The sequence below is a fragment of the Homarus americanus genome, unplaced genomic scaffold (genome assembly GCF_018991925.1).
Source record: "Homarus americanus isolate GMGI-L3 unplaced genomic scaffold, GMGI_Hamer_2.0 scaffold52806, whole genome shotgun sequence".
Taxonomy (NCBI): domain Eukaryota; kingdom Metazoa; phylum Arthropoda; class Malacostraca; order Decapoda; family Nephropidae; genus Homarus; species Homarus americanus.
In genome coordinates, this window is record NW_024720773.1 from 4,969,175 (window position 1) to 4,996,781 (window position 27,607).

The 27,607-nt window shown below is 39.5% G+C and overlaps 1 protein-coding gene across 2 annotated transcripts; it reads right to left on the minus strand.

Moving 5' to 3' along the window:
* Nucleotides 1-1,338: 1,338 nt before the first annotated feature.
* On the minus strand, nucleotides 1,339-27,186 carry LOC121860918 (RNA-binding protein lark-like). Of its 2 annotated transcripts, none has more exons than XM_042358293.1 (7): nucleotides 27,091-27,186; nucleotides 16,818-17,034; nucleotides 11,625-11,792; nucleotides 11,162-11,470; nucleotides 7,236-7,417; nucleotides 2,022-2,051; nucleotides 1,339-1,784 (listed from the first exon to the last, which is right to left on the minus strand). In XM_042358293.1, exons 2-7 carry the CDS (start codon nucleotides 17,022-17,024, stop codon nucleotides 1,754-1,756), a joined length of 927 nt encoding a protein of 308 aa, XP_042214227.1. In that variant the 5' UTR covers nucleotides 17,025-17,034; nucleotides 27,091-27,186; the 3' UTR covers nucleotides 1,339-1,753. The 2 variants fall into 2 exon arrangements, with proteins under 2 accessions (XP_042214227.1, XP_042214226.1); XM_042358292.1 differs by having other exon boundaries at nucleotides 27,061-27,167.
* Nucleotides 27,187-27,607: the final 421 nt, after the last annotated feature.

Below are 27,607 nucleotides of genomic sequence, written 5' to 3' on the forward strand. Positions count from 1 at the left end.
ACGTTTTAAGTGGGGACTACCTGTAGTATTTTCTGTTTTAAACTTCATTTTATCTTTTAAGACATAACAATATATATGGACTGTATTATGTTACAGTATTTATATTGTACAGTATAGAGATCTAGCGAGCCTAGAGGTTAAGCATATGTTTACATGGGGGTTCTCAGGCAAAATTCTGTGGTCTGGCACCTCTCTGGTCCCTTACCTCCTTTCTTTACACAAAAAAGGGAATTTAGGCTCACCCATACCTCTAAATTCAACAAAACCTGAAAATATTCATTCATTCATTTAAAGATATCCTCATAGCGTCCCAAAGTCCAATAGTTATTTACAAAATTGAATTTCCCCATTTTTACATTCCTCTTCTACTAAACAGTAAAAATTCTCCCTATATTCACTCTATGCTCTGTTCATAAAATGCTGTATACTGTAGTTGCAAAAGTCAAAATCCATATCTCCTGAAGAAAATACCAATATCTGATAGAACCACAATGTGTAAAATGAGTTAAAACTACCTGAACAGACATACACAGAACATACAAGTAAAAGAATGGATGCCACAAAAGCATTGCTACATAAAAGGTGAAAACAATAAAAAGAAAGTGGGGGGAAAAACAATTACATGGAATTTGAGAGAGAGAGAGAGAGAGAGGGGGGGTTAGGGACAATCTCACAACAATAAGCGATGGAATAAAATACACAGAGTAACAACTGCACAAATGAATCAAAGATGCCCTGGAGAGCAAGTGAATTGGAAACCCAAGAACAGAGATCAAGCACAATAAAAGGAATGGTATAAAAAAAAAATAAAAAAATAAAGGGGGGGGCACATACAATAGTTTACAAATTATATAAAGACTAGAATGTGGAAGGACATAATGATAGATTATAAAGCAATATGAAAGTGATCATGATTTTAATACTGTAATCTACAAAAAATGTGCCAATACTTGGCAAGTGGAGGAGGTTTTGCATGACCTACCTGCTGAACGGTAGTAAAGAACCTACAGGATACTAATTCCACTAGTCATTCTTAAGAAAAATCACGTCAATGAGAACCGTGTCACCCAAAATTCTGAAACTTATAAATTTATTCCCACAGTGGTTAGGCAGAACACTGCAGACATCATACGCACTAAGAGAGAGCAGCATTGGTTTTACCGTTTCATTAATCCGGCAACTTACCAGTGTCAAATGAACCGCTTGACAGCTCTAGACATCAGATGTAGGTGGTATCACCATCCAATTATCTTTAAAATACTCTTTACTTCTGAGAAAGATAAAGAAGTATTCAAGATATATGGATATCAAAGGATTCCACAATCAGTAAAACAAGCGTTAATTCTGTACGGTTTTTGCTTTTATTTGTAATTATTCCTCAACATTCACATTACAATGTAGCCTATATTACAACAAAATATAAAACAAGGAACTTAAGGAACATTACCTGATACTAACCGAGAAAACTTATCGATTTGACAATAATTTCTAACCCTAAAGAAAAATTAAACGGATTGACAGTGGTATTCAGTTACAGGGTAATGCCCTTTGGGGGTATCATGAATGAGCTTCGTATGCCCATCCCAGGTTGCTAGAGCAGCGCGGCACGGCATAGCCACGGCGGCGGTTTGGATCCGGGCGGAGCCGACGCGGACGCTACAAGAGACGTTACGAATACACGCTGACACCACACTACCGCGCCCGCACCACGATCGAGGGATCAGCGGCGGTGCTCCCGGCATATGTCGCGCGCTTAGTATGGCCGGCGGTCCGGTGGGCCGTAACTGCGGCAATAAGGAAGGGGAGGGAGTTAGTTCTCACCTGTGCCTTCCCTATATCAATCAACAAATTATCATGAAAATAAACAACCTTAAAACTATAATGAAATGCCTACAGATGCTGCACAATTTGTCAATTGATGGTTAAAATTTACTAAAGGACTATATACTGCTGCTTCCTTAAAAAAAAATAATAATAAAAAAAAAAAAGCATTAAAATTTCACTATCTACATTATACTTACCCGCGCATTGGTGGAGGAGGAGGAGGGTAACTGTAACAGAGAAAGACTCAAATAAATAAAAGTGAAAACCATTATGACTGGTGGCAGGACAGACTGAGCAGATGTAAACAAACCCCACGCGCCAAGCGGCGGCATTTAACATAATCACGCTCGATTTAGTGAACTGGTTTGCTAAATTGAGAATATATATATATATATATATATATATATATATATATATATATATATATATATATATATATATATATATATATATATATATATATATATATATATATATATATATATACTGTATATACCTGTACACACAGTCGACCCTCGTTAATTCAGACCCCTTTAATCCGGATTTCGGACAAAATCTGAACTTTTTTTCTTTTTCTTTTTTTGGAATATTACCTACGTGGACCTTAAGCTAAAATGCTGGTCCACCCACTGCCGGAATAAAACACCAGCGTCTTTTTGGTTGAATGTAACATCTCCACCACAGTGTGGGGGGGATGCAACTTTTAGCTTCAGACATGAAAAATATTCACCATTTACTGCCAGTAAACAATGGAAACGTAAAATATGTATCAATTAGTAATGAAAAGTTGTGCAGTTCCTTCAGCAAATGAAGCTCACCAACTTACAATAGGCTAAATTACCTTACAACGTGTTTTCAGTAGTCTATGTTGAAGTTCTTAGCACAGGCTAACTTATCATATCATATACGGTATTACAGTTCTCATTGATCTACAAAAAATACCGGTAATAAAAACCTTTTCGATATTTCACACTTATTATAATACCCGGTAATCTACTTCAACCCCCTATTGTTTACAACGAAGCATGACGCACCACCCGCTCTTGAGTATCAGCGAGACGGTACACGTGTTTTTCGAATCGTTTTCAGTTAAAAAACTGTTACATCACACGTATATTTTACCTTAACGGTGCCTAAATGAATATATTCTCGGAAATAAATATTAGTTTTGCTGAAACGTGATGTATTTTAATGTAAAATAGGATAAAATACATGACGAAAACAAAAGATTTTACCTAACCTTCCGATGTTCAAGAGAAGTTACTCGTTTTTTTAATAGTTTTTGGTTAAAATACTGTTATATTACAATGGTATTCTATTCATACTGTGCTTGATATAATGCATTCACGGAAATGTAATATTTTTGCTGAAATGACATACGTATTACAGTGGAAAGTGGGATAAAATCGTGACGAAAAAATGACTTTCGCTTTCTCTCGTTCAAAAGATGTTACCATAATCGCTTTTCGATTGGTTTTCAGTTAAAGAACTGTTGTATTACAATAATATTCTATCCTAATTGACTTGAATAAATAGTATGATACCATATTTCTGAATATTTTCATTAAAATCCATCCAAATCATTTCCCTTGTCATCGTCTGCAGCACCAAACAGCTTCTCCCAGTCCTCTCCTTGGACAGGGCTAGAGGGTACACGTTTTTCGAATCGTTTTCAGTTAAAAAACTGTTACATCACACGTATATTTTACCTAAACTGGAAAAGAATGAATATATTCTCGGAAATAAATAGTAGTTTTGCTGAAACGTGATGTATTTCAATATAAAATAGGATAAAATACATGACGAAAACAAAAGACTTTACCTAAGCTTCTGATGTTCTTGAGATGTTATTCGTTTTTTAATAGTTTTCGGTTAAAATACTGTTATATTACAATGATATTCTATTCATACTGTGCTTGATATAATACATTCACAGAAATGTAATATTTTTGCTGAAATTTCGTACGTATTACAGTGGAAAGTGGGATAAAATCGTGACGAAAACAATTTCTTTGAAATATATAATGCAATATTAACCCCTAAATCGGTTAATTCGGACAATCGGCTAAAACGGACACCCTTCTCCCCCTATTAGTCCGAATTAACGAGGGTCGACTGTATATATATATATATATGTGAGATCGATTTATTCAAGAGTATATACGGCATGTATTATTAGTTTGACGATACACAACAACCAACATAACCAGCCTAACTTAGGATGGAAGTTTATTTTTATTATTCCAGGTTATAAGGTTAATTGAGTGAATGACATTTTATTGAATAAAAATTGGATAGGTCAGTGTGCATTGCAGTTGTTATATGCCACACATAACGTGGTGTACAGCAACAGCAACACCACATGTCTGCTGTGCTGCTTTACACTACATATGTATCAAGTAATAAGAAAAACCGTCATCAGTTCAACTTGCACCTTACTGTAAAAGATAATTAACGTCGTGGGCACAACGTTCAGTATAGCAGGGTACCCCAGGAGAGCCATGATGACCCCGCTAAACTAACTTTATTGCAGAATTATTTTAACCCCAGAATTAGTGTTAAATACGGCCCAATACTTCTAGTTGATTTATTATCATAAAAAATAACAGAAAGGCATAGGAATGGATGCTTTACAACAGAGCTACCATAGGCAGATGTGTGGTTATTGTCCCCCCAGGTAGACCACACAAACACAGCTCCTTAATCATCAGTCACTTTGGAGAGTAAGCCTTATATACATATTGATATTGTAACAGTTTATTTGGCCAGAAAAATACAGTCGATAATGATAACAATACTGTATTGACATGGCTGAGCCACTTGATTTGTGTGTGTATCAAGCTAGCCAGGTCATGAAAATGTGTCAGTGTGCCTGAGTAAGGCAACATGTAGTACTGTACACACGTCTGCCTCACAAAGCCCTCACTTATAACAACAGATAATATTTTTTGCTTTATGTGCATAATTATAACCTTGTTGAACTTTCTTTGTTATTTTATAACCACCATAATAATAATTTTTTTAACATAAGTGTTGTTCGCCTTCGCTTCCTTTGATTCAGTACATATGTAACAATCCAACAACTTGAAGGGCTTAGATTCCTGGTTATGATACAAAAAGAAAGAAAATTACTTAGAGAGCACTATAAGAATTAAACTACAGTGAACCTTCGAATATCTGGACCAAAAGAGGGGACCACCTGTCCAAAAAGGCCGATTGTCCGTATCTTCCGGCGAATGTACTAAATGTATAAAAACAATAAATAATTATATAAAATGCACCAAAAATACAGTACCGTATTTTACAGCTTATAAGACACACCAGTAAATAAAAGCCAAGTTTAACACAGTCGCCACTTGCACACACTCCCTACGTCACCATAGGAACGGATGCCAGCTGGGACGCTGATTCCCTAGTAACGCCCCCACACCCCCTACACCCTCCTCCCGCTCCCTGACTGAGCCAGCTAACTCGTGTGCAAAGAAATGAATACAGTATTCCCTTTACGTGTTTGCCCTTAGGACAATTATTTCTTTTCAAATTTTTCCACAATATGTATGTAGGATGGTGTGTGCAGGTAACTGAGTAAAGGTAAATGAAGAAAGTTACGTACTGTACAGTGGTCCCTCGATTAAAGAACGGTTCAATTAACGAAATTTTGGTTAACAAATTAGCTCCCATAATGATTTTCAGTTCCATTAACGAACAAAACTTCGATTAACGACAGCCTTATGAGAGACACGCTTTGTTGTGCGCATCAGCTGATCGGCTAGTCCGCCAATACAGTAATTGGTTCTATGTTTACATTTGTTTCCAGTGGAGTAAATATCAACAAAGTTGTGCTCTTGAATATTTTTGCATTTTTTATATTAAAATTATTGGTCATTCTGATATTTAGTTAACGTATTGATAATATATACAGTACAGGGAACAGTTTTTGTGTGCCCTTCAGCTGATCTAATCAACCACCAACATTTCTCAGTTTAACTTTGTTTACAGTGGAGTGAACATCGAGTTTTTTGGTCACTTGAATATTTTTGCACTTTTACATTGAAATTATTAGTCATTCAGAAATTTGGTGAACATATTGATTATATACAGTGCAGAAATTATTATGAAACATGAAGAAGGCATTAGAACCAATGCACTCTTTAAAGAATATGGCATGTCATCATCGACTGCCTCTACAATCAGCTGTCTGATATGTAAACAGAGCTGCCTGGAATCCGACATACACACCTCAAAGTAAGTTTAAATACAGTATTCTATTGTTTTTTTATTTATTATTATACAGTATACTGTAAAGTACAGTACTGTATTTAGTTTATATTTAATGTTTTGTTAATTATACTACCGGTATACAGTACTTTGTATGTATACTTTTTCTGTGAGTTGGAACCAATTACCCAATATTCCATTGAAATAATATATTAGGTTAACATAATTTTCGGTTAACAACCGACTCTGTGGAACCAATTGTGTTCTTTAATCAAGGGACCACTGTGTATCTACCCGAAAATACAAGTTGAGAAACAACCATAACACCTCACAGCTTTGCCCAGTAGCTTGGTGGTTACAATGACATGTCTAACCTGGCTACAATACTATGATTAATTACTATTATATCAGTGAACACTAATAACAGTAAATCCAGTAAAATATGGCAGGGAGCGAGGACTTACGACTCTCTAACTAGCGGTCACTCACTCCCAGACATACCATCGAAATACCCATCTTGTACAGTAGTCTAATTTGAACACGGTGACGGGCCCAGTGATAAACAAATTATATAAACCATGCACTTTCCTATTACTATAACATAATAAGAAGCATTGTATTATTACTTGAGTGAATGAAATAATATTCCCACAAACAACAATTGACAGCTCTATGTTTCTCACCTCGGGCACCTGTGTCCCGCGTGCTGACATCTTAGTTACACGGGCCTAAGATGATCTTTGCTCTGTTTTGGGAATGCTTCTTAGAGAGGCTTCTTAGCCCCCAGAACCCCCAAATTTTGTCTGAATCTTCCAAAATTCGGATTTCCCGGGTCCAAATTTTCGAGGGTTCACTGTAGCTGTCATCTCTATCAACAAGCTGCACAGTGACTCACCCAGTAGCACAACACAACAAATGCCGTCCAGGAAGCAGTTTTTCAGACTCAGGGTGAATCATAATTTGATAAAGTGTTTTGAAATGATGGAACTAGTGTTGAAGTGAGAAAAAGTGGCGTGTTAAAAGGATTTTTTTTTGGCTGCAGTCCTGTACAATCCCCTATATATTCTATTTAAATACAGAGAACAATATATCATGATTCATTAATGTACAGTAATCTAGGTCCCATTCTCCAGATACATCAAACCTTATGACCATAACTCAAGCTGGTCCCGGACTAACAATAAGTTACTAACCGTGGAGGTGGTGAGCGCCGTCCATAACGTAAGTAATCAGGATAAGGAGGCAGTGGAGGGAGGCGTCGCTCATACAGATCATCTAGCATCGGTGGAGGCGGTGGAGGATGATCGCCATAACGACGTTCATATAGTCCCTCGTCGTAATAGCGATCATACCGATCATATCTGTCAAAATCATCCTGAAAAGGTAATATTTGGGATGAACTATTATTATTTTTTACAATTTAACTTCATTTAAAAAACATCTAATAATCTCCAGTATTTTCAGTCTTTAATATTCTTCACAAGCCAGTTAGTTTTAGAATTATGTGGAGAGAAGGGTGCTAGCAACACCCATAATCCTCATTATCATTATTATCTCACACAAGTGGCCCATCTAACCAACTATGGGTACCAGCACTGGGTCTCGATGGGTACCCCACCCCTTATTCTGCTAACAAAGCTCAGCAACTATGTCAAAAAGTTGTTTACCTCCTGCAATAAAAAAACTTAAGACACTGCTTTTTTTAAACCTTCATATGATTTAACTAATACCTAGTTTGATGAGCTTATCATTTGGACAAAAAAAAAAAAAAAAAATCTTGGCTGGCATTCTCCTAAACGACTTAGTCCTGGGTCACCCCCACCCCATTTTCGTAAAAAATTCCAACACTTTTTCTTTAATGCAGTATTGTATTCAGGTGTTTTTGTATAGTAAAAACGTAATTACTACTACCCTCAGAATATCTCTTAATACCAAGTGCACATGGCCTCAAATTGTCCATGATATTGGTCAGATAAAAACAAATTTAATGGGGGGTTACAGCCCCCCCCCCCCAAGGGTGGGCTCCCCCACCCACAACTTATTGGACCCCTCCCCCCTTTTGAGAATCCCGGATCTTCCCGCCCGTGTATTCACTAAGTCTTAGGGAGCTGTGACCTGACCCTGCTTTACCAGCTGTTCCCACCTGACAGTAGAAAGGGCATTCAGCCATAAGACTTTGCTTTATTATGCCTGATGGTAGTTGGTTTAACCAAAGCTATACACATCCCCTGGTCTCTTGAATTTTCTGAGCCGATGCAGTTCCAGTATGGAGGTTACTGGGCAAGCACTTCACAGGCTGGTATTTCTGTTTGATATTACTGAGATTGTTTAGGCATGAGGAGAGAATGGATGACACCAATTGGGTCAAAAAGTGCATGAGCTTAAATATGGAGGGGAGGAGAGCCAAGGACAGGCTAAGAAAAACATGGGGAGAGGTTATAAACAATGACATTAAGAGTTAAGGACTTGACAAAAGAAACTGCATGAGACCATGTAACATGGAGAGCTGCCATCAGGTACTGGTACTTGTGGCTAATCCCATCAGCGTGGAAAATGGCCACAAAACGTTGATGATGAATACCCAGAATGAGCAACACAAGCCTGTCTGGAGAGGTGGCTTTGCTGTGATCAATCTGGAGCAAACCTGACTCACAAAGCTGTTGTTCCAGCAAAACACAAAACAATATCACAAGTTGAAAAGAAAGACACCATTTGAGGACATCATCATCAATGATTTATAGCAATGTTCCATGCTTGTGGGGTTAGCCATGATTACCTGATGGCAGTTCTCCATGCTGCATAGTCTCCTGCAATCCCTTTTGTCAGGTTCTTAACTCAAAATATAATTTATCTCAACCGTCCCCCATGTTATTCTTGGCCTACTTTTACTCCGTATTTACACTTGTACATCTCTTAGGCCTAACCAATTGGTCTCCTTCATTGTCTCTATATGCCCAAACCATGTAAGTCCAGACCATAGCTTACAGCCCAGAGAAGAACAACACATAGAGCAGTAACTAGAGGAGCACTAATTTAACACAGATAGGATAGTTTCTTATGTATTAGGATATTTAATATTAAGGTAAATAAATGGTGGCGAAGGTGTGGCTATTGGGGAGGCTGGAGGCCACGTTAAAAAAAAAAAAAAAAAACTAGAGGAGCAGGTGTACACCCACTTAAGTTGATCCACCCTACAGAAATTAAAGTGAAATTAACCCTTAGGCCCCGGGTGACGTTCCAGAACGTCCGCCTATTTTCCCGATTTTTTATTTTTATTTATTTACTATTTTTTTTTTTTAAATTGATTTTTTCTCAATTTATCCCCACTTGCACGAGGTTTCCACAAAAAGCAGCACCCTAACCCCAGGCTTAAGGGTTAAGACCTGACCCAACAGAGGTCACGGTTGTAGAGGGAAGGAGAATACTTGCCATCGGCCGGCGTCATGACCTTGTCAATTAGGGAAGCTGCCCTCCAGCCAGTACACCTGACACCTGATCAGACACACCCACGGTAATAATTAAGAAGCATTGCCAACCGGCGTACCATGATAAGTGACATGACCGTGATAACTCAAGAAACTACCCTCCAGCCAGCACCATGTACCTGTTCAAACACAAGCTGTCTAGACACACCCACATTGGTGTTAATTGTGAGAGGACATCTGCCGGCCTGACACCTCCAATATAAGAGGCCTACAGCTCCTTCTGTCAGAGGCAGACAGGGAGGACAGAACTCAAGAGGCAGACAGTCACACTTGTCTCAAGTCGAGGTTGAGAGGGGGACTTCCCTCCCCAGCACCGCATCCCCAGCTAGCAGTCTTCCATAGGAGACAAAGAATCTAACATCTGCCGGGACCACTCTCTTCAGTAGTACCAGGCCCTGCAAACAGAATCCCCAGCAGCTGGGCCTCCTTCAGGTCACACGTGAGTCATTGTCAGAGCAATCCTCTGGGTGAGTTCCTTTCGGTGGGAAGTGTATCTATTTCATGTTTGTGTCCAGGAGTCACTGTCTAGTAATTTCAATACGTATAATGATTTATTAATGTGTCCATGCCATTCAGTTAACTAATAAAACAGCTGTACTTAAAAGTGTTGTTTAGAAGTTTTCCCCAAAGAACACACTAATCAAGTTAAATAACTAATTGGCCACACTACCAATCTTTCTCACTTTACAACCCTTACTAAAATAAATTCTCACTAAACTTTCTTCCCGAGTTTACTCTCATTACACCACCTCTATGCAAAACTTCATCAGCACTCTCAATACCCTGCCACTCTTTTTCAGTGTCACATTGCACACCCACTTCACCACACCCATTTTAGCTTGCTCAAGCTTGCTATGTCATCCTATGTTTCGCTGCCATACAATGTCACACTTCTCATACCAGTTGCATGTATCTTTCCTTTCAATTCTTCCAGCTATATCTGACTTGCACAACTGAGCTTGCATTAGCACTCATGTCACCCAGGTAGCAGAACTCACTGACACAGTCCAGTGACATGCTGTGTCTTCAATATTAAGCCTTATATAAATACAGTAATATCTCCGTTAGTCGGAACAATTGGTGCAGAGCATTTCCGGGAATGAGTGATTTCTGGGTAATGAGTCGACTCTCTCAACGCTGGAAAAAAATCCCTATCTCCGAATTTAACGGGTATTGGAAATATGTTCTCGTAAGTTCCAGAAATTGCCCATTACACCGTCTCTCGAACCCGGAGAAATATTCCCCATCCCCTGAATTTTCCGGGTACCTAAAATTTCCTGGAATTTTTGGAACATGCACCTGATTTTCATCTCTCAAACCTGGAAAAAATCTTCCATTCCCGGAATTTTCTGGCTATTGAGAAAATTTTCTCTGAATTTTCTGGAAAATGTGCCGCTCGGAAAATCATTCCCAAAGCTGTAATATTCTGGAAAATTCCAACTTTGGGAATGATTTTCTTTGAAAATTTCAATTCCGGCTATTGGAGAGTTTGGAGAGTTTGGAGAGTTCCAGAGTTGATGGATTCCGACTAACGAAAATATTACTGTAACCAAATCAGTTCCTGTTATATGCAAAAAGTTAAAAGAAAATTGCTATTGTTAATCATATTAACAAATAACACACTGACAACTGACCCTGTAACGCAGCATGCGCTCCCTGGCATAGCTTGGGGGTGGTGGTGGGGGGTATGGGTCATATCGACTCCCAAAGCTGCGACCTCGTTCACGTTCAGGGTAGCGAGAGCCCCCAATGCGTCCATCTCTTGGACACTCCTTTGACCAATGACCACCAGATCCACAGCGGTAACACATGTCTGGATTTCCCATCCCAGCTTGCTGCCGAACACGTGAAGTTGACTCTTGGACTCTCAGACGTAAACCGTGGAGCTCATATCCATCAAGCTCTCGAATTGCTCGTTGTGCTTGAGCCTCATCATCCATGTGCTGCAAAGCAATAAAGAACATTTAAAGTACAATGATATTTAGTAGTGCTCTTCTGCTTGTGCCTACTGATCTTTTACCTTTTTTTTTAGAATCACTGTTTTGAGCGTTTTAATTAAAAAGTTGAACAAATTCATAATCACCATAAAGTACTTACAATAAAAGCATAGTTCGTTAGAATGTCAGCCTCGACCACATTCCCATACACTTCAAAGAGACTTTTCATCTCTTCAAGTTTGGAATCTTTGTGAAGATTACCAACAAAGATTTTTGTCTTCTGGTTACCCCCCTTCCTAGCACCAGTGGAAGCTTCAACAACCATCGGCTGAAACCAAAGACATTTTAATTTGAAATACATTTCATTGCAGCAATTAAATCTCAGAATAGAAATTCAATAAATATAAAAATTTTAGAAACAGTATTGCTTTACTCTTGTTACAGTATTGTAATTAAAAAATATTCATAATTTATGACAACCACAAAAAAAGTGTGGTTATTTGCAAGCACGGAGTAAATACTTATTATTTTGTGTTCCACAAAATATATAAAAAAATCATACAACCATAAATCCACATTACATTATTTTTTAATACCCAAAATTCATTGAAGCCGGACTAAAATTTGCACATACAGAGGGCCCTCAAATTCGCAGGGGTTAGGTTCCCAAAATGGCCGCGAATAGCCAAATCCGCGAATAACATTTAGAACTTGGAGGAGGAGGAGGAGGAGGAGGAGGAGGAGGAGGAGGAGGAGGAGGAGGGAGGAGGGAGGAGGAGGGAGGGAGGGAGGGAGGGAGGAGGAGGAGGAGGAGGAGGAGGACGGTAGACTCACATTTTGAATAAATTTGTTTCTGATTACTTGAAAGGATTTTCCAATTACCCCTCCCAGCACACAAGTATCATCATGACTTCAGCTCGCAGCATCAATAACCCTATTAATCCACCTGAGCAGCCATTCAACATTACCCTCCTGTGATGACCCTGACAACCCTACCCCAGCCTCCCCTCACATGAACATGTAAAGTTTGCTGCACTCACTTAACACAACTCTCCTCTCAAGCAAAAACCAATATAGAATATATTAGCGAGTACATTCATTTATAATGTTTGTTTACAGATATTTGTATGTACTGTACAGTCGGCCCTAAACATACGCGGGTTTAGCATACACGGATTTGCAAATACGCGGATTGCCCCACCGGAGGAATATTCTGTACATTGAAGTACATTCAAATCACACGCCATTCAACTCGCACGCGGCACCGAACACGGGACACCGCCCGCTCCCGCAACCTCACACACACACACGCATAGCTCTCCCTCACTCAGTCAGTCTCGCTGTAACCACACTTGTGTTGACATCAGCATTGTAGTTGCAAAAATATTACATTTCCGTGAATGTATTATATCAAGCACAGTATGAAAAGAATATCACTAATATAAGAGTATTTTAACCGAAAACTACTAAAAAAAACGAGTAACATCTCTTGAACATCGGAAGGTTAGGTAAAGTCTTTTGTTTTCATGGAGTTTATCCTAATTTACATTGAAATGCATTACGTTTCAGCAAAACTACTCTTTATTTCTGAGAATATGGAAATGTAATATTTTGCTAAAATGACGTACGTATTACAGTGGAAAGTGACGAAAGCAATGACTTTCGCTTTCTTTCGTTCAAAAGATGTTACTGTAATCGCTTTTCGAATGGTTTTCAGTTAAAAAACTGTTGTATTACAATAATATTCTAACCTAATTCACTTGTGATGCAACAGTTTTCTTAACTGAAAACCATTCGAAAAGCGATTATGGTAACATCTTTTGAACGAAAGAAAGCGAAAGTCATTGTTTTCGTCACGATTTTATCCCACTTTCCACTGTAATACGTACCTACGTCATTTCAGCAAAAATATTACATTTCCGTGAATGCATTATATCAAGCACAGTATGAATAGAATTTCATTGTAATATAACAGTATTTTAACAGAAAACTATTAAAAAAATGAGTAACATCTCTTGAACATTGGAAGGTTAGGTAAAGTCTTTTGTTTTCGTCATGTATTTTATCCTATTTTACATTGAAATACATCACATTTCAGCAAAACTACTATTTATTTCTGAGAATATATTCATTCAGGCACAGTTTAGGTAAAATATACATGTGCGGTAACATTTTTTTTAATTGAAAACGATTCGAAAAACACGTACCCTCTAGCCCTGTTCAAGGAGAAGACTGGGAGGAGCTGTTTGGTGAAGACGATGACAAGGAAAATGATTTTGATGGATTTTAATGAAAATATTCAGAAAGACCCTGGCACTGTCAAGGAAAGTGGCTGCTGAAGGCTTCCAGGACATGGCAGAGGACGAGATTAGGGACCTAATTGAAGAGCACGACACTGAGCTGACCGAGGAGGATCTACAGGAGTTAGTAGACTCAGGCAAGGAAGAGGAAGCGTAAGGGAAAGAGCACCAAGAAATAACGTTGGAGAAGTTGGGGGAGATTACCAGGAATATTGAGGCACTGAAAAACCTGGCCTATTGTATGGACCCCTCCATGGTGCGTGCCCTGAAATTCATGCGAGGGATGGATGACGTTTTTGCTCCATACAAAAACATCATAGAAGAAATGAAAAGAAAGAGACGACAACTCCCCATCACCATGTTCTTTGATCACCGAAGGAGAGATTTAACACCATCAATCACTGGCGGCAGTGAGGAAGCAGCTGAATCCACCGTCGCCCCCACTTCACCACCCGTTATGGAATTGAGTGACGATGAGCCCGATGACCCCGTCCTGTCGCCGAGGATAGGTACGGTACAGTAAAGTGAAATTTTTATATCTTTTTTTTTTTTTAATAGCTTTTCTTGCCATGTTTATTGTTTGTGAAAATGCACAGCACAGTACAGTTCAGTGCTATACATAGGAAGTGGAGGTGCAGTTATTCACAAAACATTTGTGTTTGTTGTCGGCAGTAGTGATGGTGAGGAGGTGGAGGAGGCAGAGGAGGGAGCGGAGGGAGCAAGTTGGGAGGAGTGGTGACCTTGGACGCGGGAGCAGGGACGAGTGGAGATGCCAGCCAGTACATTACGGGTGTATTTATTGTTTTTATAGCTATTTTTGCATTTTAATATTAAATACTGTACATTACGTTTCAACAAAACTACCATTTATTTCTGAGAACATGGAAATGTAATATTTTTGCTGAAATGATGTATGTATTACAGTGGAAAGTGGGATAAAATTGTGACGAAAGCAATGACTCTCTCTTTCTTTCGTTCAAAAGATGTTACCGTAATCGCTTTTCGAATGGTTTTCAGTTGTGGGATTATAAGGCTAATGATAGGATAGAATATTATTGTAATACAGTACGAGTACAACAGTTTTTTAACTGAAAACCATTCGAAAAGTGATTACGGTAAAATCTTTTGAATAACGAAAGAAAGCGAAAGTCATTGTTTTCGTCATGATTTTATCCCACTTTCCACTGTAATATGTATGTCATTCCAGCAAAAATATTATATTTCCATATTTATTTCTGAGAATACGTATATTCATTCAGTCACAGTTAAGGTAAAATATACTTGTGATGTAATATTTTAATGAAAATACGGTATCGTAGTTTTCTTTTGTTTCAAATTTAATTAACAAAGATTGATGTTTCAAATGTAATGAACAAAAATTTATGTCCAGTATCTATAAATAAACTTTAATAAATGAATACTTTATGTTTTACATCGTCCTGTGCTACCATACCATGGATTTGGCTACTTTGGGCTTGCTATGATGACACAAGAGATCTGCCCTGGCAACTGTACCGACACTCACAGCTGGTGGTGCGTTGGTGCATCGTTTCCATTGTTTACTGGTAGTTACTGGTAAATATTTTTCAACCTAATGAAACTATTACCCGTTTAGAGGTCGACCCCCAATTGTTTGCCAAATTATTTGGTCTTAAAAACTCGAACTACACAAAAGTATATACAGTAAATAAGGACATGGGGGCCAGGGTTTTTGGGGGGGGGGGGCAGCAAAAGCACACGGATTTTTAACATCCACGGGTATCTCTGTTTCGTAACCCCTGCGTATGTTAAGAGCCGACTGTACTGTATACGGTAATAAAGTTGCAATTAGTATATGCATAACACCTAACCACTTGTGTAAGGGTTCCCCTCTTTGCTGAATAAAATTGTCTGGCATTAGCCAAAATAAAATATGAAGTGGCATCCCCGTATTGAAGGGGTTAACATGATGGCAAAATTGCCAAAAGCGGGTCATTCTGCTGTAGTTTAGAATGTAATCCTCCTTTTTACTATTTTAACAGAAATTCAGGTACAGCAAAACCAATCATCAGAAATTCTTGTACAGTAAAATCAATCATCACAATTGCTTCATCCTGATGAAATATCTTGACTACTCAGCATACATGGTTATTTCTCATTATAATGTGTGCAGCCCTACACTATTCATAAACTGTACTGTACTTAGTATTTCATAAAGCCAGCTGTTCTCACCTAGTGGGTTGGCATTAAAAGGGCACCCATCAATAAAAATTTGCTTCACCATGCCTGATGGCAGCTGAATCAACAAGAACTGTGCCCATCCCCTGGTCTCCATTGCATTTTCTGGGCTGGTGTGCTGCCTGCACAGAGGTATACCAGGTGAATGTTTTACAGGCTGGTGCTTCCACTTGATTGTACAGGAGCATGAACTTAGGGGTAGTGACCTGAGACGCTGCTCCATCAAGTGCATAACACCACAGCCAGCTTTAATACCATGCTGTGCACGGTAGGTTGTCCCTGAAGCTCGTCAAGGTGGGTTACCCCAAGGCCAATTGCCTGCTTTTGCTTGAGCAAGAGGTTTGCAGTGAATGGGGGCAGCTCATTCATTTTTGCCCAACTCTTAATACCAATCATGACAAATATCACAATAAATAAAAGTGAACCTGCCACACTAACACCTCCCTCACACCACACAAATGAATGTCAGGAGACACTACGAGTGATCAGAAAGAAGGAACCCAACTAGAGCTGATAGCAGGAGCATACTGCAGATACAATACATGAAGAGCAGGTAAGATTGTGGAGACACTTAGCTATACAATAGAAGGCTCGATGTCTGCTGCATGCAAGAAACAAGGCAAAAAGGTGGCTCAGCAAGAATGATCACTGGTAAAAATGATAACTAAAAGATATTCTGGAAGGGGAGTTCTTTTTTATTAGTATACTGTATCTTGCTTTTCACTGTTGCTTTCTTTTAAAAGGTTAAAAAGTCAACATGGACTATGGCATTCTGTTCCGCAATACATGTTTCTGGATCGGTAAATCTGAGAGCTTCTATACCTACTGTGTCTTACCTTCCCATGAAGTGAATGACCATTCAGAGCTTCAATCGATGCCTGGCCCTCTTCTTCCTTTTCCATGTGAACAAAGCCATAGTTTTTCACAACATCTGCTTCTACCACTGTACCATGAGCTTCAAACAGGTCTCGAATGTCAGCGCCTGTAGCACGGTCACTGAGATTTCCCACAAATATCTTAAATGTGTTTCCCCGTACGGGCATTTTGGTTAGTCTGAAAACAGAAAGAAAAAATTTTTATCTCATAATTTTTCAAATGTTGTTAGAGTAGTATAATTACCAACCTTGCCACGATCTTTTTTGTTGACGTACAGTAATAACATTTTAAGTTAGCCCTTTAAGGATATTATATGTGATTACAGTAAAACCTCAATTTAAAAGACTAATAATGGGGAAGGGACGACCATTGATGTTGAAAGTCTGTTAAATTGAAAAGATCTTTTCAACAACATTTAACAAATGCTCAAACACAGCACAGTATAGTATTACCAAACCAGTAGCCAAATGAAAGTTAAAAACAGTTGCCATTTGCATACACTCCCTGCTTCCCCATATTAATGAAGACAGCTGGAACACTGATTCCTTTACAACCCCCCCCCCCCACACGTTTCGCCTCCTGCTCCTCCACTGAGCTAGCCAGCTAACTTGTGTGCAAAGAAATGTATATTCCCTTTATGTGTTTGCCCTTAGGACAATTATTTATTTTACCTTTTTTCACAATACAGTATGTATTTTGGATGGTGTGTGCAGGTAACTGAGTAAAAATAGATGAAGAAAGTTACGTACAGGTATATCTTCCCCAAAATGTAAGAAACAACCACAACACCTCACAGCTTGGCCCAGTAGCCTGGTGGTTACAGTGATGAGTCTAACCTGGCTACAATGCCATGATTAAACACTATTATATCAGTAAACACAAATAATAACAGTAACCCAGTGAAATATGGCAGGGAGGGAGGAGAGTTACAAGAGCAGACAATGTGCTAACTAGCAAACAGTGTCACTCACTCCCCTTACTGCTCCTGTTGGCCACTCCTAAGTTTGTCAAGGGGTTGTATTTTCTCCTTGAGGGTAATGACCTTTTCTCTCTTCACATTTGGGCGCCTTCCAGTGGCTGGATGAAGGTGGTCGAGGGCCTTTGGGAGCCATCACAAGCACGAGGAGCACAGTTGTTAGAGAGCAGAGTAGCACACGTGCGAGACGGACAAGTGTTTATCCCTGACTGAGGCACAGTGAGTGTGCGTGGCCCAGCCACCTGGAACAAGAGACACACCTTGCGGGAGACCACAAAACTCGTGCGCTACCTGTCCCGGCGATGAACATGCCGCCAACTTTAAAATTACCCGCAGACATTCTTAGATACATCCAGGGTGTCATCCACGAATAATCGAAGGACGCGAATTGTAAGTGTATGTTGCACTTTGGAAAGTTCCCAATTTGATTGGATGTCAACATAGGTGCTTGTGATTTTTCAACCATAAAATAAAAGATTTCCTAAAATTCTTCTACAGCAACTAGTTAACCCAGACCTGTTCCAGAGTATTCCAATAAAAGCTAAACAAGAATTAGAAGTAAAAGTAGACAGACAGATACTGATAGTTAATTTGGGTACGGTAAATATTCCACAAACATCGGCAAAAAATGTTGGCTTTTAAAACAACACTCTTAATGCAGTCTTTCATGTTAAATACACAGCTGATGAGGAAAATTGAGGGAAATGTATAGTTATTAAGTTATGAACCTTCCTACTCTGTTAATCTAGACCCAACAAGCTTTGGAAAAACAACATATCTTTAAAGAACCTCACCTAACCTAATTACAAAAACACTGACATACGATTTGGGTTAGTAACCCAACAAACACATATGATTTAGGGGTGTGCCATTTTTTATGGAATATTTGCCTTATTTTTTATGAGTAAAGTCACAATACACCGTCACAATGGTTGATAAACACTGCAGATACTGTAGTGTACTGATTTGATAACCCAAGACAGCCATTACAATTATATTCTTAATTGTACCTTGTGTGGGGTTCAGGAGAGTAATACTTTACTACAGTACAGTAAAGTAGCCTGTACTCATCCTAGAGAAAATATACATGGCAAGAGTCACATGAGACAATACTGTATATGTGTGACCCTTGTAATGAAAAAGAGTTTGCCAGAACCTAACTAGGCTTCATTCATCTTATAACTGTCCTACAGCAATACAATAGTATCTGAAACAAAAAGGTATAACAAAATGGGATTATATAATACTGAAAAATAGAAGGGACATTCAGAAAAGTGCAAAATGATCGTACAGTAATTCCTCATCCATATAACTATGCAAAAACTATAAGCATTACATCCCTTTAACATATGTTAGTACACAAGAACAATACAGAGGTAAACCAAAATTCCAATTAACTTCCCTCACTACCAAGCACCACAGGTTTCCCAGTCTCTGGTTTACTCCTGTACTAACACTGGATAGACCAACTGCCCGAACGGCTAGTTAGCTGGTAAGTTGTGAAAATTATAAAGAAAAATATACATTACAGGAGAGAGAATGTACATGAGAGACAATATATATGACAGAGAATATACATAACACTAGAACAACCACAAGACTAATCAAGACACTGGGTCTTTTCCTAACTAATTTGCTGCGTTAAAGGTGGAGGAGACCGTAAGCACCAGAGTGATTTTATGGAACTGCACCAAATTTTCAGGTGTCGTTTGGATGATACCGAGTAATAAAACTGAAGAGACAACAAAGTATTATTTTCTTTTTATCCATCCTTCAATAATAAATTAGTTGTTAGTGTGCAGGGCATGAAAAAAGGGGGAAATAATGGGGTAAAAACACTCTGATCATATGGCACTTATTTCACATCACTATCGTTTGTAGGCGAAGAAATAAAATAATTACCATAATTATGGCGCTGTCGAATCTCCCATGGCGACTATGTTTTGATTCACATCGTCTACTATACAGGAGCATCTACAGTCTTTGTTAACGTGTTAAGAAATGAACGACTAATCTCATTGACTGTGTTTATTACGATTTATATTGGGTTGTAGTCGCCCATTTTGGTAATCCTGGAGCAGATGAACAACACCAGAATCCACTGTTTGATTCTTTTAATTTTTCCACATGTTCTTTGGATGCTAGTAAGAAATAAAAGTTATGGTAATTATTGACGACTGACCTGCCGGGAAATTTTAATAGAAAACAATTATAAAAATGCAGCAACTTCACTGTTTTGTAGTGGACACTGTGGTTTTTATAATTTTAACCTAACCAAACTTTAGCTGATAGAAAAACAAGTGGTAGAAACAATGTTAGAAGACTTCAAGAACCTAACTAACCTTACCTAACTTCCTAGCCGTCTGACCCCCCCCCCCCACCCCCCGCATAATACAGTAAACTGAAAGAACTTACTATATTGTGTAATTTTAATTTTTTTGTGGATGTGAGAGCAGCCTGCTAAAGTACACTGAGAGTAGGCCATATCAGAGCACGGCGCAGATGAGTGGTTTGAAATACGCCAATATGATTAACTGTTTACATCCGGGAATGAAACGTCACCGCCGTATTACCACAGAGAAGTCAACGTGGTGCTTGCCTTGGCGCTTAATTATATACCAAATGAAGAATTTCCACAATAAATGATTATCATATCAGAACTCACGGTAATTATTTACGGCTTCACAGCCGCTGATTTTTCATAGAAAACGAATTTAAAACCACTGCAATATGACTGTGTTTTATAGTGAACACTGTCATAGTCATGGAAAATGTGTTAAAAGACCTCACCAACCTAACCAAAGAAACCTACCTTACCTAACTTCCTAACAATGAGGTTCAACCCTCTGGACACCCCGGCACAATAAACAGAAAGAACTTACTATTATATGGTGTACAGTGCTCCCACCAAGTACACGGATTTTAACCGCGTGGAAACCAACTGCGTACGCGCTTAAATGCCATGCAACCCAAGTACACGGGCTTAAATTTTCATGCAACTTGGCTCAGTGAGGGGGAAAAGAGAGAGAGAGAAAGAGAGGACATAAGCAGAGGAGTTGGCTGTTGATTGGCTGAGTAGCCAATACCAACCAATAGGAGATGAGGACATCACTTCCTGGCCGTGACGTCACCAACGACGTGGATGCCAGTCCCAGTCCTCCTCTCCTCAAGACAGCACTGAGGCTTGCTTTTTCCTGAATTTTTTAGGTGTTTTTGGCTGCGACAGCTACCATGGCTAACTCACCTACTGCTGTTAGAACTCCAGCACCTGTCCAGCCAGGCAGAAGAGTGGTATCGATGACCTTGGCATGCAAGAGGGAGGTACTAGACCGGCTGGATAATGGTAAAAGAGGCGGCAGTGGCCCAAGCATTTGCAGTCAATGAGTCGACCATCAGGAATAACAGGGAGAAGATACTTCAGGTCCTTAAAGATACCTCTACTTCTGCTCATGACCACATTCGTCATGTAAGGAAGGCTACAGTCGACCGTGGCAAGACGGAGAAGCTGCTGTCTATCTATCTTGATCAACAGACCAAAAAGATGATGCTGGTCAGCTCAGCAATGCTCTGTGAGACAGCTAAGGTCTACTACAAAAAACTGAATGCTGACAACGAAGATGCCAAACCCTTCGAAGCTACAAAGGGGTGGTTTAACCGATTCAAGTGTGTGAGAAGTTGCACCGTCCCAGATTTGAGAGAGAGAGAGAGAGAGAGAGAGAGAGAGAGAGAGAGAGTGTGTGTGTGTGTGTGTGTGTGGAGCAGCATACGCCTACCCTGAGGAAATTCAGAAGCTTTTTGTGGAAGGAGGCGACACACTCGACCAGATCTACAATTGTGATAAAACCAGACTTCTGTGGAAGCGTATGCCCACCAGCACCTTCATCACACAGGTGGAGAGAACTGTACTGGGATTCAAGCCTGCTAAGGACATGATCACCATCATGATGACTTGCAATGCCACAGGGAATCACAAGCTTCCTATACTGGCAGTGTACTGCTGTGCTATAAGAATGTCAACATGGAGTCACTGAAGGTCATGTGGATGTAAAAAAAAAGCTTGGGTTCAATGGCAAGATCTCTCATGACTGGCTTGACCAGGACATTGTGCCCATGATGAAAGCATACTGTCAGAGGAAAAATTGGGCACATTGTGTTCTCTTGTGTTTGGACAACGCACCTGGTCATCCAGCAATTTTAAGTTAACGTCACCCCAATTTAAAGCTTGTTTTTTTTTTTTGCCCAAGAACATAACATCACTTCTACAGCCTCTAGATCAAGAGATAATTGCCTCCTTCAAGAAAAAGTACTGTACTTTTCTTTGACCTACCGTCAGCTGCGAGAGGCAACAGATGTGACATTTGAGGAGGCAATGGAGACAGACAGGGAAGAGCAGAGCAGCGGAGGCGAAGAAAAACAGACAGGAGACACGAGACTGGTGGAAGTGCTACACTATCAAAAATGCGGTGGACAATGCAGTGGTTGCATGGGAGAACATGACCAAGGCACAAGTTGTTTGGGCATGGAAGCCATTCCTAAGAGCTTACCACAACCAAAGTGACCAAAGTGAAAATGATCTCAGTGAGGTGTCCTCTGGTGAAGATGTGCTGGATGAGCTGCGAGGGGTTGAGGGGGCAGTGACCAACGCCGAGGTAGACGAGATGTTGGATACGGGAGAAACTGAGCCAAAGGTTGAGGAGATTGTGGAAGACGTAGAGAGAGTGAAGGACATCAAGGTTGAAGAGGTAGAGGCACCAAGAGTGTTAATGCCCAAGGATATTTTTATTTTTTTTCGGGGAATAGCCCACTCGGGCACAGGTCATCAACCCACAGCAGGGCCTAGGGGGTGAAAAAATAAAGAGTAAAAGAAAATTAAAAATAGAAAAGAAAAGCTTCTATTAATCTACACCACAAAGATGCAGAAAAACCAGCTTTTTAAAGTGAGACATTGTATGAGTGTGGAAACACAGAAGAAGGCAGAGCATTCCTTAGTTTGGCTGTGTGAGGAAAGAAGGATGTACTATAACGGTTATTCTAGTGTGACCGACATCCACACAGAAACGGTTGGCACCGCGAGCAAGACGAGTGTTACAAGCCCACGGCCTTGCTGGCGGTACACAAGATGCCAAATCCACCGAACATGACCCATTAAAGTGCAGTACCCGTTAAAGAGAGAGTGAAGCAACATTGCAGCGAAGAGAAAGAGAAGAAAGATCATCAACTAAAGGAGGAGAGTTAATATGACGAAATGCATTTGATTCCACCCTATCTAACAGTTGGACAGAAGAGCCACCCCAGATATGAGAGCAGTACTTCAAGTTAGGACGAATGAATCCCTTATAAACTTGAAGCTACTGTTCAGGAGTGAAGTAGCTACGGCATCTGTACACCATTCCCAGCTTTCATGAGGCAGCTTTAGTAATGTTATGGATATGTGGCTTCCATGACATATTAGAGGAAATGGTAAGGTCTAGCACATCTATTTAGAATTTGGCAGAATGATTGCATCCTGAAATTGGATTAGTGGGAGATCATCTAATTTGGAAAGCGTAATTGGTAAATACAGTACCCAGTTTTAAAGATCCTGGAAATAGCCAAGACCCTCAAGGCAAAGTTAATGGAAGCCAACCCACACCTGGCAGAGAATGTGTCACAGGCGCTGGAGATTGACCTTACAAAGACCTCTACACAAGCCATAACATCAATCAGCTACACCAGTCTACCATCACATGGTTTTTTGGCCAGTTTACAGTTGCCCCTACCCCTCTGCACCTCAGCCAGTTACCTCTGCACCTCAGCTTAGCCCCCCTGCAGCTCTGGCAAGTCCCTCTGCAGCTCAGCCTGAACTCTCTGTGTCTGATGAGTGCGAGGGGTTTTAGCACAACCCCAAGCCCCGGAAACCGTCACTCAAGCCAGCCTCTCCACGACCACCAGGCAAGGGTGCACCCAAAAATTTGGGTGGGGGGTCCAAATATTTTAGCTAGGCGAGGAGCCAACATGGTAAACTACAGAGCACTACTGATAGAGAAACAATTGTTACTCGAAGGGTTTCAGAGGCATATTTAATATTAATTTGTACAAACAAAATATACATGAATTTATTGAGCGGAATACTGTACATGCATACTGTATAACACATTATTATTATTTTGGGTTAATATTGGTGACTGACCTGCGGACGAGTTATATGTTTTACTGTTTATTTTCTTACTTTATTTCATCCGTGAGTTCTGATATGATAATAATTTCTTGTGGAAATACTTCATTTGGTAGATACAGTAATTAGGCACCTAGGCATGCACTTGTCTTCTAGGCAGTAATGAGGCTGCGCTCTAGAGAGGAATCGCCTCTTCCCTGCGGCAGTTTCATATTCAGCATGACGTGTGAAGGTTGTCGCCGGTCTTATATGGATGTAAATTGTGAATTTAGGGATAAAGACAACGAGACCTTCAGTTTTTCAAAGACCACGGCATCGTTCCTTTAAGTAGAAAGTATTGTTCACAGCAATACTGTGAAATAGAACTTGGTTTGTGTGCTAAGTCAGTTGTTGATTGAAAACAATCATTCATCACTTCAACGCAGTGACTCGCGTTTCCCGCCATCTCAAAACAAATCACTCCGTCGCCCAGACTGCATAAGCGTCAATTCTGCCGGTGGTCTCACGTCCAAACAACCCCTAAAATTACACCATATAATAGTAAATTCTTACTGTTTAATATACAGGGGGTTCTGGGTGCCTAGGTAGGTTTGGTTGGAGAGGTCTGTTTTTCATATCCACTAAGGTTAGGTTACATTTGCTTTAGAAATCAATTTTTAACACATTTGCACAAACTACAACAATGCCCGCTGTAAAAAAAAAAAAAAAAAGCGGCACCCCTAAAACAATATTTTTTTTTTATGAATTTTGGCCGTGGGTTAGTCATCAATAATTACCTTATTTTGAATTTTGGCCGTGGGTTAGTCATCAATAATTACCTTATTTTGCATCCCAATGGTTATGATATCAAGATAAAAGAAAAAAATATATAAATTTCATTTATTGCACTAAATATATACCTAAATACTGTCTCCTCGACTTATGACAGGGTTCCGTCCCGACGACCAGGTCGTAAGTCGGAAAGGCAAAAATAATACATAGAAATTCTAAAATGGGTGTCTCTTTTTCTTCTCAGCACCACGAGAACTCTCACTTTTCACTTGCCAGCCATTTTAAAGGAAATTACAAACTAAAATTTTGTCAGTACACAGCGCAATCACGTCGGGACTCGAAAATACGTTAATGTGAAAAATATTTTAAACGACCACGGCCGTCGCATGTCCGGGTTGTTGTAAGTTGAATGTCGTAAGTCGGAGAGACTGTACTGTACTGTGTAACACATTTTTATCTTTTTGCATCCTAATCTTTACTGTATGTACAGTACACTGACTGAAAGCTAATAGAGGTCATAAAATTTTCTTAAAATATTTTATTTGCACAAACATAAAACATCTTTAATTTTCAGCAAGTAAATTTGTAAATTTCATCTTCCTGGGATTTCTATGTGTAAATGTGTCAATTACTTGGTTTATGTCCACTCTTGATACTGCCAGAAGATGGCAGGTCCTCCCGGTAGAGGTCAACCAGGTCTTGTATTCTTCTGCCCTTTGCTGGTGTCAGGGTTACCAAGATGAATGGGATGACACTGAGTCCCAGGAAGGCCTTCTGGTGCAGGAGGGCAAATCTCACCTCTATTACATTCGCTATCCTCCAGGATTCTGGTACTACACACGATTCTAAGGGCATGCTAAACAAATTTGATAAGGGCATACTAAGCTCTTCCTTACATTCCTGTAATACTCTGGCAAATATCTCATCAGGACCTGGCGACATATGAGGCTTTAACTTGTCTATTTGCTTACTAACGTCGTTATAAGTCACAACTATCTCGCTTAATCTATTTTCTTCACTATCTCTGTATAGAGTCGGTGCCTCGGGTATCATGTTCAAATTTTCGGTGGTGAAAACTGTTGAAAAATATTTACCCCAGTATTCAGATTATTGCTCATTTCTCCGTCGTTATCATTAGCTCGCCGGTATCTGACTGTATTGGTTCAATCTTTCCTCAGGTTTTAGTTTGACATTTGGAAGAATCCCTTGGGGTTTGACTTCGCCTCCCTTGCTACCTCCAGTTCATTATTCCCGTTTTTCTTATCTCGGTCTTAACCCTACCGGCCAATGCCTTATAATAGTCTCGGAGGTAAGCTTCACCACGATTTATTCTTCTACCTATAGCCTTCCTTTGTCCAATAATATTCTTTAAATAATTATTTATCCATTTAGGATCATTGTTGTCTGATCTTAGTTTTCTGTATGGTATGTTCTGCCTTTGTGCATTAAGTAACTCATTATTAAATTTTCAAGATTATTTCTTTCGCTCAGTCACAAGTGTCGCCGTGATTTGTTTACTTATGGCGGAGGTGGTCTGACCCCCTGCTCATGCATCACTCCAAGCCTCCGTCTTCGCTCTTTAAGCGTCTGGGGCATGAACAACGGGTTAGGTTAGGTTAGATTTTCTTGGTTGGTTGGTAATATTTTTTATTTATTCTAAAAAACAACTTTTCCGTTACGATTGTTGGGGGGAGGGGGGATAAAAAAACCACGTATTTCCGGTGGAAATAAATATCAAATTCGTTCGAAACTCATCAAAATACCTAGGAAAACCTATTTTTAATATAAAAATAAAGACCGGTGCGATACTATAAACTGACCGACAATAATATCGAATCATCCACAGAACGTGTGAAAAATGAAGAAAATTTAATGACGCATTCTGGTGTTTGCCGTCTGCTCCAGGATTACCTTTACTTTTCCAAGAGATGTTGTTTGGATAATAGTAATAAAATCAAAACGACAATACACAGGTTAGGTATGTTAAGGTTAGGTAGGTTAGTTAAGGTCAGGTCAGTTCAGGTCGTAAGGTAATAGGTTCTGTGCATTCTCGTGTTCAGTATCATGCAAATACTGGTTCAATACCATAAGTTATTTCTCATGGTAACTGTGTCCTCCACCTTCACCGTCGTTGTCATGGCTCGTGGGAGGTTAATATGGGTATCAGAGTCATGTCATGGTCCACGGTAGACCCTAACCTAGCCCTAGTTTATAACATCGTCATCCAGGTAAATCTTCACAAAAATAATTCCACGTATAAATACATCAATTAACGGATAATAACCACAATATAAAGACATACCTGAGCCCTCAATACTGCAGGATTGTTTACCTGGAGGGAGACACCTTCAGTTGGCCCCACCGAGCAAAGATGGCGGACGCTTAGCAGTGGTCAAATGAGAACCCAATAACCACTTGTTATTATTCAACAATATTTACTAATCCCTCTTGATAAAATATATATGTATATAAAATTAACCTAAAATATGAATGAAAATATGTTTTGTTTGGCTCTAATTGCGTTGTTAAGGTTATATTTTTTTCATAATAGGAATAAAATCTGGTTCCTGAGGCGTCACCTACCAAGTACTGTATGAGGTTCTAGAAAACTTTGGAAAGATATCATTATCTATATTTCACTATTTATCACCATATCAGCCGTTTGGGGTGTTTGTTCTACGATTTTGTTACTGTGTTATGCTTTTTATTATCTTGTGTTAATACAGGAGCACCAAAAGCCAACCTAATAGCTGGGTCACATCTGTCCCGGGTCTCTAAACCAGGTCACACAACGCGTCACCACGGTCACCTAAATCCCATTTCCTATAGCTAAAACAAACAGTAAACCA

Coding starts and splice junctions, on each gene's coding strand:
- LOC121860918 (XM_042358293.1), bottom strand. CDS start 17,024: ATGCCCGTACGGGGAAACACATTTAAGATATTTGTGGGAAATCTCAGT. Junction 7,418..11,161: donor AGCGCATGCTGCGTTACAGG/GTCAGTTGTCAG, acceptor TTACCTTTTCAG/GATGATTTTGACAGATATGA. Junction 2,052..7,235: donor CGGCGCTCACCACCTCCACG/GTTAGTAACTTA, acceptor TCTCTGTTACAG/TTACCCTCCTCCTCCTCCAC.